A 14138-nucleotide genomic window follows, 5' to 3' on the forward strand; every position below is an offset into this window, starting at 1 on the left:
GTTTCTACCTTTTGTAAACATTCTACCAAAGTCTACAAGTTCATCTACTAGTTCTGGGTGTTTGCCATTTATGTGTAACTCGGAATCATCCTCTCCATTTTCCCTGTCAAACACAACTATCTTGGCCTTTGAAACACTAACTTTTAAATCCAAACTCCTTGTTTCATCATACAATCTGTTGTTCACTACCAATTATTCTGCTTCTCAGTCAGCTAGAGAGCGTAATCTGCATACGAAAGTATGCATGCAATTACTTTCCTAGCCAACATACCCATAGTATCATCACAAGCATTGTTTATACATTTGTTCTGTAATATCTTAAAGAACTAAGGGGATCTCACATATTTATTTATCGTATTTCTCGGCTGCCCATCTTGCATACGATGACTCTAGGCAGCTTACAGGTAATAAAAATCACAAATTGCTAAAAAACAATACGATATAAATATATAATATAAATACATAGATACAAATACAAATATAAAAATACAAAATGAAATATATAAAATATAAAATTCAAGATGGCAGGTGAAGATCTTTTCTTGGCCCCATCACGGTGCCAACCACCCCCATGAATGGCTATGCCCCCTCCCATCCCAAGCAAGGCGGCACAACCGGGTCTTAACCCCCTTCTGGAAGGCCGGGAGAGTGGGGGCCTGTCTTACCTCTGGGGGTAGCTGTTCCACAGGGTGGGTGCCACGGCAGAGAAGACCCTCCTCCTGGACCCTGCCAATCAGCAATCCCTCATGGACAGGGTCCATAGCATGCCCTCTCTGCCTGACTGGGTGGGACAGGTCAGTGTAATGGGGATGAGGCGGTCCCTCAGGTAGCCTGGACCAATGCCATGTAGGGCTTTAAAGGTTTATAACCAACACCTTGAATTGGACCCAGAAGCAAATTGGCACCCACTGCAGCTCACACAGCAATGGTGTTATGTGTGCCCTTCTTGGGGCTCCCAATACTTCTTGCATGGCTGCATTCTGCACCAGCTGTAGCTTCCGGATACGTTTCAAGGGTAGCCCCATGTAAAGGACATTGCAGTAATCTATGTGGGAGATGATTAGGGCATGAGTGACCATTTGGAGGGACTCCCAATTCAGGAAGAGGTATAGCTGGCGCATGACATGAAGCTGTGCAAAGGCTCCCCTGGCCATGACTGCCACCTGCAATTCAAGCAGGAGTCATGAGTCCAGGAGAACCCCCAGATTCCTCACTGGGTCTGTCTGGGGCAGTGCAACCCCATCCAGAACCAAAGATGATAAATTCCTGAATGCTGAGGAGCCCCCAACCCACACCCACTCCATCTTACCAGGGTTCAGCTGAAGCCTGTTGTTCCCCATCCAGACCCCTACAGCCTCCAGGACTGAGAGAGGGTGGTCACAGCATCACTTATATCACCTGGGATGGAGATGTATAATTGGGTATCATCAGCATATTGATGAAACCTCACCCCATGGTGATGGATGATCTCACCCAGCGGTTTCATGTAGATGTTAAAAAGGATCAGAGTACCAAACCCTGCAGCACCCCATAAAGAAGGGGCCATGGGTCAGATCTCTCACTCCCTATCAACACTGATTGGGACCGGCCCTGGAGGAAGGAGGTAACCAGCGCAGAACTATGCTCTCCACCCCCAACTCCCTGAGCCGACCCAAGAAGATACCATGGTGGATGGTATTGAAAGCAGCTGAGAAGTCAAGAAGAGCCAGGATGGATGCACTGCCCCCATCCCGTTCCCGCCAGAGATCATCCATAAGTGTGACCAATGCTGTTTCTGTCCCATATCCGGTCTTGAATCCCGACTGAAAAGGGTCCAGATAATCCGTTTCATCCAGGACCCTATGGAGCTGCAGCGCCACCACTTTCTCAACCACCTTCCCTAAAAAGTGGAGGTGGGAGACTGGATGAAAATTGTCCAGAATGGTGGGATCCAGTGATGGTTTCTTGAGGAGGGGGCATACCAGCACCTCTTTAAAGGCTGCTGGAAACACCCCTCCCCCAAGGATGAATTCACCATCGCCTGGACCCACCCACACGTCACCTCCTGAGCTGTCTTCAGCCAGGAGGGACAGGGATCTAGTTGGCAAGTGATGGCATTTACAGACCCAAGAACTGTCTGCTTCCTTGGGCCCAACAGGATCAAACCTTTCCCACATAACTGGGTAAGAACGCTCCCCAGGCTTCTCCCCAGACCCTGTCTCATGCTTGGAGTCCAACTTGGAATGAATCCAAGCAATTTTATCCTCCAGATGCCCAGAAAACTCGTCAGCATGGCCCTGTAGTTGTGTTTCTTAATCCACCTCCCCCAAAAGAGATTGGGTGATCTTAAACAAGGCCCTCAGGCGGCATTCTGCGGATGCCTTTCTTACTCTTGCTACGTCGCTTGCCGAGATGGGCGGTGAAGAAATATGATAAATAAATAAATAAATGTTGAGCCATTCATTAAGCATTCCATTTATTTGTCAAAAGGCTTTTGGGTTCTTGGGAAATCATCACACAACTGCAGTATGTCCAGACTTTTTGTGATTCTTTTTTTCTCCCTTTATTCATAACATCAACAGAGATAGAAAAAGCTTAGCTTTGTTTTCAGGTGTGCAAGGCTAATTATGCAGCAAGATCACAGAAACAAACAGCTCCCCCACTTGATCCTTTTAGTACAGACATGCAATAAGAAGCTGTACTTTGATGCACTGAATGTCTAAGTTAACTATTTATCTGCCTGAAAATGAAGACTTTTAACTCAGAGTGCTTACTTTAAAGTATATTTCTCAACTTCTAATCCCCTTTCTGAGTTAATTAAGGTTATTAATTATGCTTGGCTGGCAATCTCTCAGCTACTGGAATGTTGCCATTTGGATCTTTGTCATCAGGCCAAGTAGATCTCTCCCTTGCAGTGTTGATCTCACCATCCACTTTCTTTCTGCACTATGATTACCATTTTTAAAAAATCCATTCAGTTGTGTCTGATTCTCAGAGCCTGCCTGGACAAGTCCCTGCACTTCTCTTGGCAAGGTTTTTTCAGAAGTGGTTTGCTCTTGCCTGCTTCCTAGGGCTGAGAGAGAGGGACTGGCCCAAGATCACCCAGCTGGCTTTGTGCCCAAGGTGGGACTAGAACTCCCGGTCTCCAGGTTTCTAGCCTGATGTCTTAACCACTACACCAAACTGGCTCTCATAATTACCACACACTTCTCTAAAATACTTCTTTGAGCAGTCACTGATTTCCATTTCATCCAAAATATGTCATTACTTTTAATTCTATTTACTCTGCCAGAAGCTTCTTGTTTTTACCCTTCTTCCAAAACAGATTTTTATTTCTCTATCTCTTCTTAATCTTCACCATTTTTTGACTACATTCATGGCTTCTATCTTTTCCTCTAGACACACATTATACAATCTATTTTTCTCATCCTCATTTTTTGCAGCAATCATTCTCTTAAATGCATTTCTCCTCTTTCATAGTTCTTTTACCTGATCATTCCACCAAGCATCCTTTTTATATTGTCCATTGTTAACTCCAACAATTCTGTAACTCTCTGGGTAATTCTTTTCATTCTGTTCCAAGCAGCTTCCACATTCTTTGCTCTTATACTACTTTTAATTCATTCCGTTGGGAGATTAATCAATTATTATTAGATGATGATGATTAATCAAATTCTTTTTCAAACAGAACTCATGTTTCCTCTTCCTGCAGTCATTCTACTTTTACCAGTTTCTTTCACTACTTTTCTTCTATGTCCATTTTTCCGAAGATCTACTTGCAACACTACCAGATAATTGTCTATCTCATATTCTGAGCTTCTTTTTATCTTCCATTTGATCATTTATCATTATAAACCATTCATACTTTTAGATTTATATTAATTCCTTTGCCATGTGTACATAGAAATAGATATGTTCAAACACTGTATTTGAAACCACTTTTTTCTAAGCAGATACTCACCAAACAATAATCATTTTCAGTCATTCTTAAGTCTAAATGGCCAAATCGCTTTCTCTGTACCTTCCTGCCTTGTTCCCACCCATCCATTTATATCACCTAATTGAATCATTTTTCCCCCTCTGGACCACATTCATTCAGGAAGTTGCACAATTTTTCTCAAAATCTGTTGGTTCCTCCACTATCACCATTCACTAAGGCATAACATACAGCTATCACCAATCTAAGGATTCCTACTTTTGCACACACCCCATAACAATGTAGATGTTTAATACAATTGATACATTTTAGCCCTTTCATTCATAGTTAAACCTACCCCTTCATTCCACACATATATTCATCAACCCCAGTCCACAGGATCACACCATTTCATTCACATCTATTATATCCTTAATTTACAGACACATCACACCTTTTTTCTTTCTTCCATTTCATTCAATAATTTCTGCTCTTTACCACTTACTGTTCTTACATTCCAAGTTGCAGTCTTCCATATGCCACAGTCATCATCATCATATGGACCCATAGATATTGACCTCCACCACTCTTTATGGCTTTGGTGAATCAAGACTTTTATATAATGAGTTTTAATAAGATAAAGGAAGTGTGGACTGGCTTACCAACTTAGTCATATCTAAGCCACTTGCAGAATCCTTGCTGCCAGTGGGCAGCCCCACTGGTACACTTTGGCCAGTATGCCACAAGCAACACTGAAGCCCAAAGCATGCTCATATTATTCTGTGCCAACTTAGTGACTACTTTTCACATCAAAATATATTGCCTGCATCCCACCAACTAAGAGATACATATCATAGATTGAGACCCACATAGGATGCAAAGGTGATCTATTTTGGGAATGGTGGTATTCACCACCTAAATAACTCCCAGGTTCTCTACTCATGAATTATACTTTAAATAGCATGGCTGGTCATTAATGGTAGGAAAAAACATTCTTTTTTCCTTTCAGTTTACCACCCAGCCCTAATTTATGCCTGCCCATGGCTGCTCCTACAGGGATGACACTACAGTTGGAAATGAGGGTGGGCAGAAGATAGGATATACTGGCAGTCCTCTCATAAATCAGCAAAGCTTCCTGACCCTCAGTCTTAAAGAAATGTCATAACAATAAAGTTTCTCTTCAATCATAAATTAGGGTATTAAAAGAAGTAAGCCAGGGTTGATTTTTGTATTCGTGTGAGGTAAAATGGCAAACTCTAGAGCAGTGCTTTTCAAACTAGACAACTTTAAGGTGTGTGGACTTCAACTCCCAGAATTCTCCAGCCAGCATGTATTTTTGTTGTTCAAGGCAGTGGAGCACCACCAGACTGAAAGGTGGGAGGTGAGCAGTCATTTATCTGCTAAATCTTTTGCTCTAGCCTGATGGGATATTCTACAGCTCTCAGGAGACCACCAAGCAGGGCTGCCCTACCTGTGGTCCCAGGACTCACTTCTCTGCCCAGTGTTGCCAGCAAAATGCAGTATGTAATGAGGCAGAAAGAAATATATTAAATATATGAAGAATAATATTACCTATAATATATTCTTCATATATTATGTAAGTATATAACTCTTATTTGGGTTGGGTTTAAATTAGATTGAGTTTAGTTGTGACCTGGTTCCAACTACTTTATGGAGAAGGACATTTGTCCTGCTACTCAGCCCTTAAGGACCAGGCCAGGGGTCCTTTCCAAAAGGTTTACACTACAGGAAATTTGATAGCCCTTGGCTGGAAAATTGCACAGCCTACCATACTGCAAGTATGTAGTTTACCACATGGGTACACTATAGGTTGATCTGAAAAGCTGGTTTGAGTGCTTTTTAAACAGAAAAACAGGATTAAAATATTTAAACTTGTCTTTCTGGTAATGTTCTTTGCATTTCTTTGACAAAGAATGGTTGAAAGAAACTTAATAGGCAAAGTTAGGCAATAACTCATGGGAAATACGCCTTTTCTCTTTCAGGGGGCTAGTGTCAAATCACCATGCTTTGTTCACTTACTTTTCACATGGCATCTTCTTGCAACCATCATCCAAATACTGTCATACTGTATTTTCACTGTAGCTAGCTTTTTATTCAGATTGCAGATAACTGATTTTTTAAACTTAACGTTAAACTGCTTCTATATATTTTTAAAGGAAAGAGAGACTCAACTTTAACTTTGTAACTACATAGATGCATTAATAATACTGTACACTGTGTCAAACGTTTATAATATACTGTTACATAATTGACTGAAATAAATTGACATTGAGACTGCCACTACAGAAATAATGAATGTTTACTGGGCTCTGTGAAACTTCCCCATTGCTTGCCTTAATGGTCCAGCCTTTTTAAAAAAATGGCAAAAATATAGTACAACTAAGCAGATCTATACCTATAGGGACGTGCTAGAGGAGAAAAAAAGGACACTTTCTCAGTGCTTCCTGCTAAAGCTTTGACTCTATAGTTATCTTACCTCATTTGCATTTGGGGAGGATCTACTCAAAAACATTTTCTACTTCAAGACCTTTTCCCACCAGTTTTCCTATCCTCTTCCATCCTTGTTGAGCAGAAAAAGGCAGATTAGTTTCAGGAGGCCTTTCAGCTGTTTGGGCCATCTACCTGCCTGTCCACACAAGAGAGCAATCTTAGGAACCGGGTGATTTCCATCAAATGCTAGGCTAAACTATGGTTAGCTAGTTTGTGGTTTAGTCTATGCTTGTTTGCAATTATACCCTAAGCTGGGTTAAAGCCACTATTTAACCAGAACTCTGTATGCAGCAGTTTAACTAGGTGTTGTGACTTGCTGAATTGCACAGCCCCCCTCCCAAGGGCTTCTGGAAATGGTTAACTGTAGTTAACCCTAGACAGTGGATATGCTATGCTAAAACTCGGGTAGCTATTTTTCATTTCAAGTGTATATGCAAACCTAGAACAGAAAATCATAGGTCTCCATGTCGTCTGAGCACAGTATCCACCTTAAATTAAGACAGTTTCTAATCCAATTGCTCTAAAGCGGAGACTATTTTTAAAACACGGAGCCTTCAAGCAAAATACAGGGTACTCAACCATTTTCATGCAACATAATAAAATAAATACTTGGCTGCATTGATGCTCGATACGGATTGCTTCGGTCTGAGAATGCTGGAAATCTGAAGTGTAAACATGTACCAAGTTTGGCCACTTCTTGTAATGTCAGCGGGAAGGAAGGGGCGAGGTAAAGGAAGCCAAAAGACAAGGTTGAATCCCCCTGCCCTCATCAGGCAGCTGCCTTGTTTCACCACCTTTATTTCTCGGAGCCTGAGAGGTGGGCGGGGTCCGCTCTTTTTAAACGAACGCCCCGGCGGTCGTGGGGAGTCTTTACAGAACACGAGGCGTTCCGAACAGGCGGGATTGTGGGGGAAGCCGATATTTGCGCCCCGGATTAATTAACATTTGGAGGTTTGGCTGCAGGGTGTTTGCTTCCAATTCTCTTTGCTCTATTGAGGGTATTATAACTGTGGAATGGAAGTTCGCATTTCCTCAGTTCTCCTTCCCGCCCGCGCGTTTTTCCCCCCCCCTTTCCCTTCCTTGCATCATTCCCAGTCTGGCAAGGGTGTTATTTCTAGATGAAACACAGAAATTCCGAGAGAGAAAGAGATCCACCATGGCTTGGACTTCAGTTCCCAGAATTTTAGACAGCATGACTAGCCGATGGCTAGGTATTCTGAGTGCTGTAGTCCAATTTATCTGGAAGGCACAGGAGGAAAAAGGCAAATTCTAGCATGGGAGGCTTCTGTTCCGAGATTTTTCAAGAAGAGTGAGGTTGAGTTTGGCTACCGAAGGGAAGAAGTTGAGGACAGTGTTTCCTATTGCTTCATAGTAGTCCTTGCCTTATGCTGCGCTTGAGGCAAAAACAGCTTTTAGTCTGGTCCTAGTCTGTCTTTTCATCTTCCTTCTTAATCATTGTCTTTAGCAGGATGAATCGCTTTGGCCCACTGCTTATGCATCAACTGGACCACCTCCTGGAGCTTGTTGATTTCAACAGCAGTGCTGAAGTAGGTGGGTTGGCTCCAGCTCCCCTTCCTTTCCTCTTTGTACCCTAATGGGTATGTCAGTAGCAAATTATTGCTCCTTCCTTCCTACCCACCCCCCAAAATCTGTTAGCTTTAATGACTAATCTAATTTAAGATCCCTTTGGTGCTCCAAGCCCTAAAGTTATTGTCAGCCTCTTTCTGTGTCCTGACTTCATAATGCAAGGTACAGGTCTGGGCAATCAGGTCTGTTCTGTAAGATTTCTGTCTTGTTGTTTGTAAGTACTCCTTTGACCAATGCCGTATAGGAAAGCAGTCTTCCTCAACCTTAGGCCTTCCAGATGTGTTAGGAGTGAAACTTGTATGCTGACTGGGAATTGTGGGTTTGTTTTCTTGTGTAGGTTGAACCCAAGGGAAGACATGAAGGATGAGCTTTGTCCTAAATAATCCTCCTCCCACTTTTCAGAGCTTTGCCCAGTCCGTGGAAGATTGGGATGACAGATCAGTATTTGCATGTCCCTTATTTTATTTACGGAATTATGCATCCCAGCTTTTTGCTTGCTCAAGTTGGTATCATTTGGATTGAAATAACACTGAGGTTGCCCACACTGTATCTTTAGACAGTTTATTTATTCTTCCAACTTTCTTGTTTAAAAAGGGGGTGGCCATGGGGAGGGGGTCTGTTGAAGCACAGAGAGCCAGTATCTAACTTAATCTTTGTTACAGGAATGCTTTGGGTCTCATACAGACCACAGGCATTCTTGGAAAGTAAGAATGATGGATGACTACAAAGGTAAGCCAGGGGCTGGTGAAGATGGTGAGGTGCAACCTCACAAGTTTGCCATCTGATAAATGTGTGTTTTGTGATTGGCTGAGCACCCTCCATTGAGAGCTATTTGGTTGTTTCCCCATTTTGTATGGGTGCTCACAATTTGCCCTTTGACCTGGAAAGGATAGGGATACCTGTAACAATATATATTAATAATACATCCAGATACTTATATTTAGGCTATTGCCATTTTCAGTAAGTCTTCATTCCTTGGACTCATGTTAAAGTGAGTATATACTGGCTTGCATTAACCTGATAACATTCCCCTCTTCTGATCTGATCTGGCTGCCTTTCATTGGAATGTGTATGTGTGCTGTTTCTATAGCATTGTTAACTTCTGAGCCTGAGTTTAAAAAACTGATGTTCTGGAGCTGTCTTTCAAACAGAAACAAACTTCAGATTAGCTTTGTTGATGTTGTACCATAGGAATGTACAGCTTTGGGATGGTATGGTCTCAGCTGTATCTACAAGAAACAGGTGGGGCCAGGGAAAAGACTAACTTTGATTTCATTTAAACTTGTAAATATAATTAAGATGATTACTCCCCAGAAGTTTTAGAGTTTTTTCCTTCATATCGTATTAACAAGTATAATTGAGTGGCAACTTTTGAAGGTGCTCTGAGGGCAAGACTTTGAAATGCTGCCTGCAGAGTCTTTACTATTGCTTCTCCAGCTTCCTTTCCGTCCATCTAAAGTACTAGCTTGGTCAGGTATCTACTGACATCACAGCCTGGGGCTCCACTATAACCCTTGAGCCTACCTATTGACTTGTTCCCTCCAAGTAGTTAAGCAGTTGGAGGAAGAAAAGCACCTTCAGATGTCTTGTCTTCTTCCTCTGAGTGACTGTGTAAACTAGACCCAAAGAGGGTGAGCAAGTTGGCAGTGGTGCTAGTAATAAGGGGTGCCTATGGTGAGCATCTTGCCAAGTTACCTGGAAAAAAACCCCAACCTGACACTACGTTAACTCTGGGTTTCTATATGTGTTTTCTCCATCACTACAATCATACAGTTGGGTCTAAAAATATAAGAGTTCTAGTTCTAATCCAAGGCCTACCTAGTGCGGCATCCTTTAATTTTAGTGGACCAATGGCCAAGCTGATACCCAAGGGAATCTCACAAGTGGAATTTGACAGCAAGTAAAGTTTTTTCTGCTCATCTTTCATACCTTGGTATGGATTCTATAGGACAATTAAGCATTGGTTCAAAGACACAAAATAAAACCTCTGGAAAGGTTTCTGAATGAATACCTCTGTCCTTACCATGGCGACTGTCAGAACTGGGGCAATTCAGTTGGCCCATTAATCAGTGGGCTAGGAGGAGGCTTTTCTAATGGAACTTTGAACTTACTATCCTTAGAACTCTATTAGTGGGCTTGACAGAAAGTGATGAGAAATTGGGTTAATTCAAGCATTCTGTGTTATTTTGGGTATAGCATTGGTGTTTCCTGGTGGCAGGTTGTCCAGGAGTCCATAAACTCTTTGATTAGGTAGGGGGTGGGGAGAAGATTGCACCTGCTGTACCCCTTCCTTGACACATAGGAGAACCCATTCTGTTTGCTCATTTTGGTGTTTTCCATCTTAATTCATATTATTCTTGGGTATTTACAAGATACGTAAGCACTTGCAAAGTTCATTTACACATAGATGATCCTGGGTTTTTTATGAGCCCTTGCCATCAAATCCCAATGTTGAAACCACGCATCTGTTCAGAATATCTCCAGATTGCCCAGTGCCTTGAGGGGATGCGCCAGCGATGCTGTCAGCTAGATCGCGATTTGCAGAGGACAAGGCAGCAGTTGCAGCAGTCAGAATCTGAGCGTTCCATGCTGGAGGTGAAACTGAAACATGCCCGCAACCAAGTAGAGGTGGAAATGAAGAAAAGACGTTGGGCAGAAGCTGAGCTGGAAAAGCAGGTTTGTGAATGTTATTATCCTGTCAAAAATAGCATTCCTGGAATGAGAAGACCACCATGAGTGGAAAAGGCAGGAAGGTGAATGACATCTCTTCTGTCAAGAAATAGATATTAGGGAAAACAATCTCTTAATCTTAAGGGTGGACAACCTCTGGCCTTCCAGATGTATTTGGACTTGAATTCTCAGCAGCCCCAGCAAACATAGCCGTAGAAGCACGTTTAAGAGTACTGGGCTAATGGCTACCATCTTGTAGTGGTGTTGGTGTTGTATATAACATTTCTATATACCTCACTCAGTGCATCTATAGCATTTGTATACATCTCAAAAAATGCTTGTACCTAGAGCAACTGCCCATAGCAGTGTTTATCAGCCTTGGCAATTTTAAGACATGTGGACTTCAACTCCCAGAATTCCCCAGGCAGGGTTGAGAAACCCTGGCCCATAGGATGAAAATTTGGAGGGCTATTGTTAAACCCCTTAGCTTCATTTCCTGCTTTGATGTGCCATCTAGAGAAATCTCAGATTCAGATACTCCCTCAGGTTTGGAGAAGAGAATCAACATGCCCTGGGGTACTATTCCAATTAAGCTTGAATCCTAGTTTTATTTAATCTAATGGCTCTGAATAATTCTTTGATGCAGAGTTAATGTCATCCTGAGTGTTCATGCAAGGTGAGAATAAATCATTAATCTTATATCACTGCAAGCCCTGGGAGGAACACTCAGACCCAAACCTTGTTTCAGTTGCAACAGCCTCCTCTTGAGCATCATTTCGTTTTCTTCACTGAAAGGTTTTCTTTGTTCCCTTCCCCCCCAGGAATGCAAATTGCAGTTTATCTATGACTACCTAATGGCTGACCCCCTGATCAGTCCCCTCACTGAAGATCAGCGTGCAGACCTGGCAGGTTTTGAGAGACTGGGTTTTAGCCGCAGCAGCCTGCTGCCTGGAAAACAGTGAATGTTAGAAGGCGAAACTTCAGTTACAAGCCTTGGATGTGGCATCCTTGTGCATGCAATCTTACACAAGAATTGAGGTCTCTGTACCTTCCTATAGCAGTCCAAACTCACCCTTCCTCTGGAAAGATGATATAATTGGTCTCCATAGGAAGTATTAGTGCAACAATTAGTATTATTAGCGCATGAGAACAGTTTTGAACTAAGGCTGGAGTGTTCCAGTTTGGGACAACTCTGGTATACTCAGCACTCTAGATGCAGAAATGAAGCAATGTTTATTTGTCCACCCTCTTCTAGGGCTTCTCCCATAGAGAGCAACATAAAGAAAATTATTGCATCCTGCCCAGTGGATGATTGGGCAGGATGCAATAATTTTCCCACTGGGTCAAAGACATGATGGAGAGTTGAAGAACCTCAGTTCCTTCTGCTCATCTTGCAGTGCTTTTCCTTGAGAAGTTTTCCAAGTCAGGAATTCCCATGGAAAGCACCAGCCATGGGGGCTACAGGGAGATGCGGTGAGCATCTGGTATTAGATCTTCCCCTCTGGGGTTGGGGTCCATCTCCACCCCTGTAGAGAGAAACCAAAGTAATTCAGTGGCCCCTGGAATGCTGCACAACCACATAGAATTGCATTCCAAGTATATTATATTTTTTTCAAATATTCAAATTAATTTGTACACATTTATTTCCATAATCTCTGGCACAACCCTGTAAAACAAGTACCAGTTGCAAAGGAGGAAAATGCAGAGGCTGAGAGAGAATGAGTCAACTCGTGGACCTCATATTGGCATTTGATTAAGTAGATAATCAAATGTCATGTTTTAGCTTAGCATGTTTTAAAAATATTTCCTTGGTGTTTCTGTGGTAGAGGAGAAGCAGGTAAAAATGTACAGGTGGTTCTGTCCACTTATTGTTAGAAATGTTTGCTTAGATGCATGTACATTTAAGATAGAATGTATACAAAAACATATTTTGCTTTAAAAAGGATTTTTGTACATTTAAAAAAAAATACTATATGTACTGTGCATATTGCACAGTGAAAGGTTGTATCAAGTGATCTATTTGTTTTCTGCCTATAGAACTTTCCATATGGAGAATTTAGTATCTTTAAACATAAAAAGCTGCTTTAAAGTGAACTGGGCAAGACTATTGGTACAGCTACTCCTGCATTTTCTTTAAATAGCACCTACACTTCATTATCTTGGGTTTCCTCAGTATCCTCACCTGGATATGCCAGGAGCCACACTTTTTCCAGGATTTCTTTCAAATATCTGGAAGAAGCTCTGATTTAAGTGTAGATTCTCAGGTGCCTTGATATTGTTCTCTTCAAAAGTATAAAGGGCTTCTGTATTCCTGTGTGTCTCTCACAGAATCCTTAGAAAGAAAGGGGCTGGGTAGCCATTTGTCAGGGATGTCATAGTAGAGGATTTCTGCCCTGACTGGGGTGTGGTGGGGTGTTAGACTAGCTGATCCCTTCCATCATTCTTATTTGTAGAATGCTAGATTGCATTTTATCATTCTATGCACACGCTAAGCTGGACTTGAAGTGGGTCTGGGAAAACAAATGAAAAATTAGATACTCATTTTGCATCCACTTTGATGTACTTTCCCAGGAGGATGTGTGCAGTGGAAGAACTCAATACCTCGATCCTATCTGACATTAGTTTTGATCGTTCAGATGAGGAAGTGGTAAGTTCCATGCCTTTGTTTCAGGCTTGATGTGGGAGAAGTGAAAAGGTTTAGGGCAAAGTTGCCAGCCTTTTCAGAGTTGGAGAAAAGTGTTAGCAATAGGTCTCCTGAGAAGTTATTACTCTGTCTAAAGTGTTCACTTGGCAGGGTAGCACGTAAGAATTCCTTCTAGTAGGATATCAGAGTCTATACATGAATCACAAGGAAACTGTACAAGAAAGGCAGTCCGGTTTATTACACATAATGAGTGTCATTATAAAAAAGAAATATGTGCATGTGATGGTACAAAGGGAAGAAGACTGATAACACAAAATAAAAGGACTGATTTTGCCACAAAATGAAGTGAAAATTAGTCAAGAGTTGTTCATAGACTTTCCAGGGATTAAACAGGGAGCGAGGTTTCTTGTCGCACTCCAGGTGCAAACACATCTATGCATGAAGGTCTGGGTCCCAGCCACTAACTGTCTGGTGTATGGCCATAATTTTTATTATGAATCTGTGTTGCATTTCACTTCACTCTGACTTCTGGTTTCACTGTTCCACTCCCAAAAATAATTTAGAGAATTTTTTTCTTCCAAGGTAGCATTCAGTGCATCTGATAAAGTAGATGATCATCTGCAGAATTTTTTATTATTATTATTGCATATGCCACCCAACTCCCAGCAACTCTGGATGGTTCAAGTCTTTGATGCCACAAGACTTTGTTGTTTTGGAGGGAACAGACTAACATGGCCACAGGGGGTGTCACTGGACACAACCATTGGTCAGCCCTGCTATTCCCTTTCAGCAGGTAGAGATTTGGGATATTCCAGAGCTGGATTGAAACTG

At 42.0% G+C, this 14138-nt stretch overlaps 1 protein-coding gene across 1 annotated transcript in view; it reads left to right on the forward strand.

The window, feature by feature from the left end:
- The first annotated feature begins 7875 nt into the window (after positions 1 to 7875).
- LOC134501778 (rac GTPase-activating protein 1-like) overlaps positions 7876 to 14138 on the forward strand; it is a 31512-nt gene continuing 25249 nt past the window's right edge. Inside the window, exons 1-4 of the mRNA XM_063309768.1 lie at positions 7876 to 7957; positions 10467 to 10669; positions 11485 to 11621; positions 13238 to 13310. Coding sequence (XP_063165838.1) covers positions 7876 to 7957; positions 10467 to 10669; positions 11485 to 11621; positions 13238 to 13310 — 495 coding nt within the window. The remainder of the gene's footprint in view (positions 7958 to 10466; positions 10670 to 11484; positions 11622 to 13237; positions 13311 to 14138) is intronic.

Source organism: Candoia aspera, chromosome 1 (assembly GCF_035149785.1).
Source record: "Candoia aspera isolate rCanAsp1 chromosome 1, rCanAsp1.hap2, whole genome shotgun sequence".
In the NCBI taxonomy this organism is placed as follows: domain Eukaryota; kingdom Metazoa; phylum Chordata; class Lepidosauria; order Squamata; family Boidae; genus Candoia; species Candoia aspera.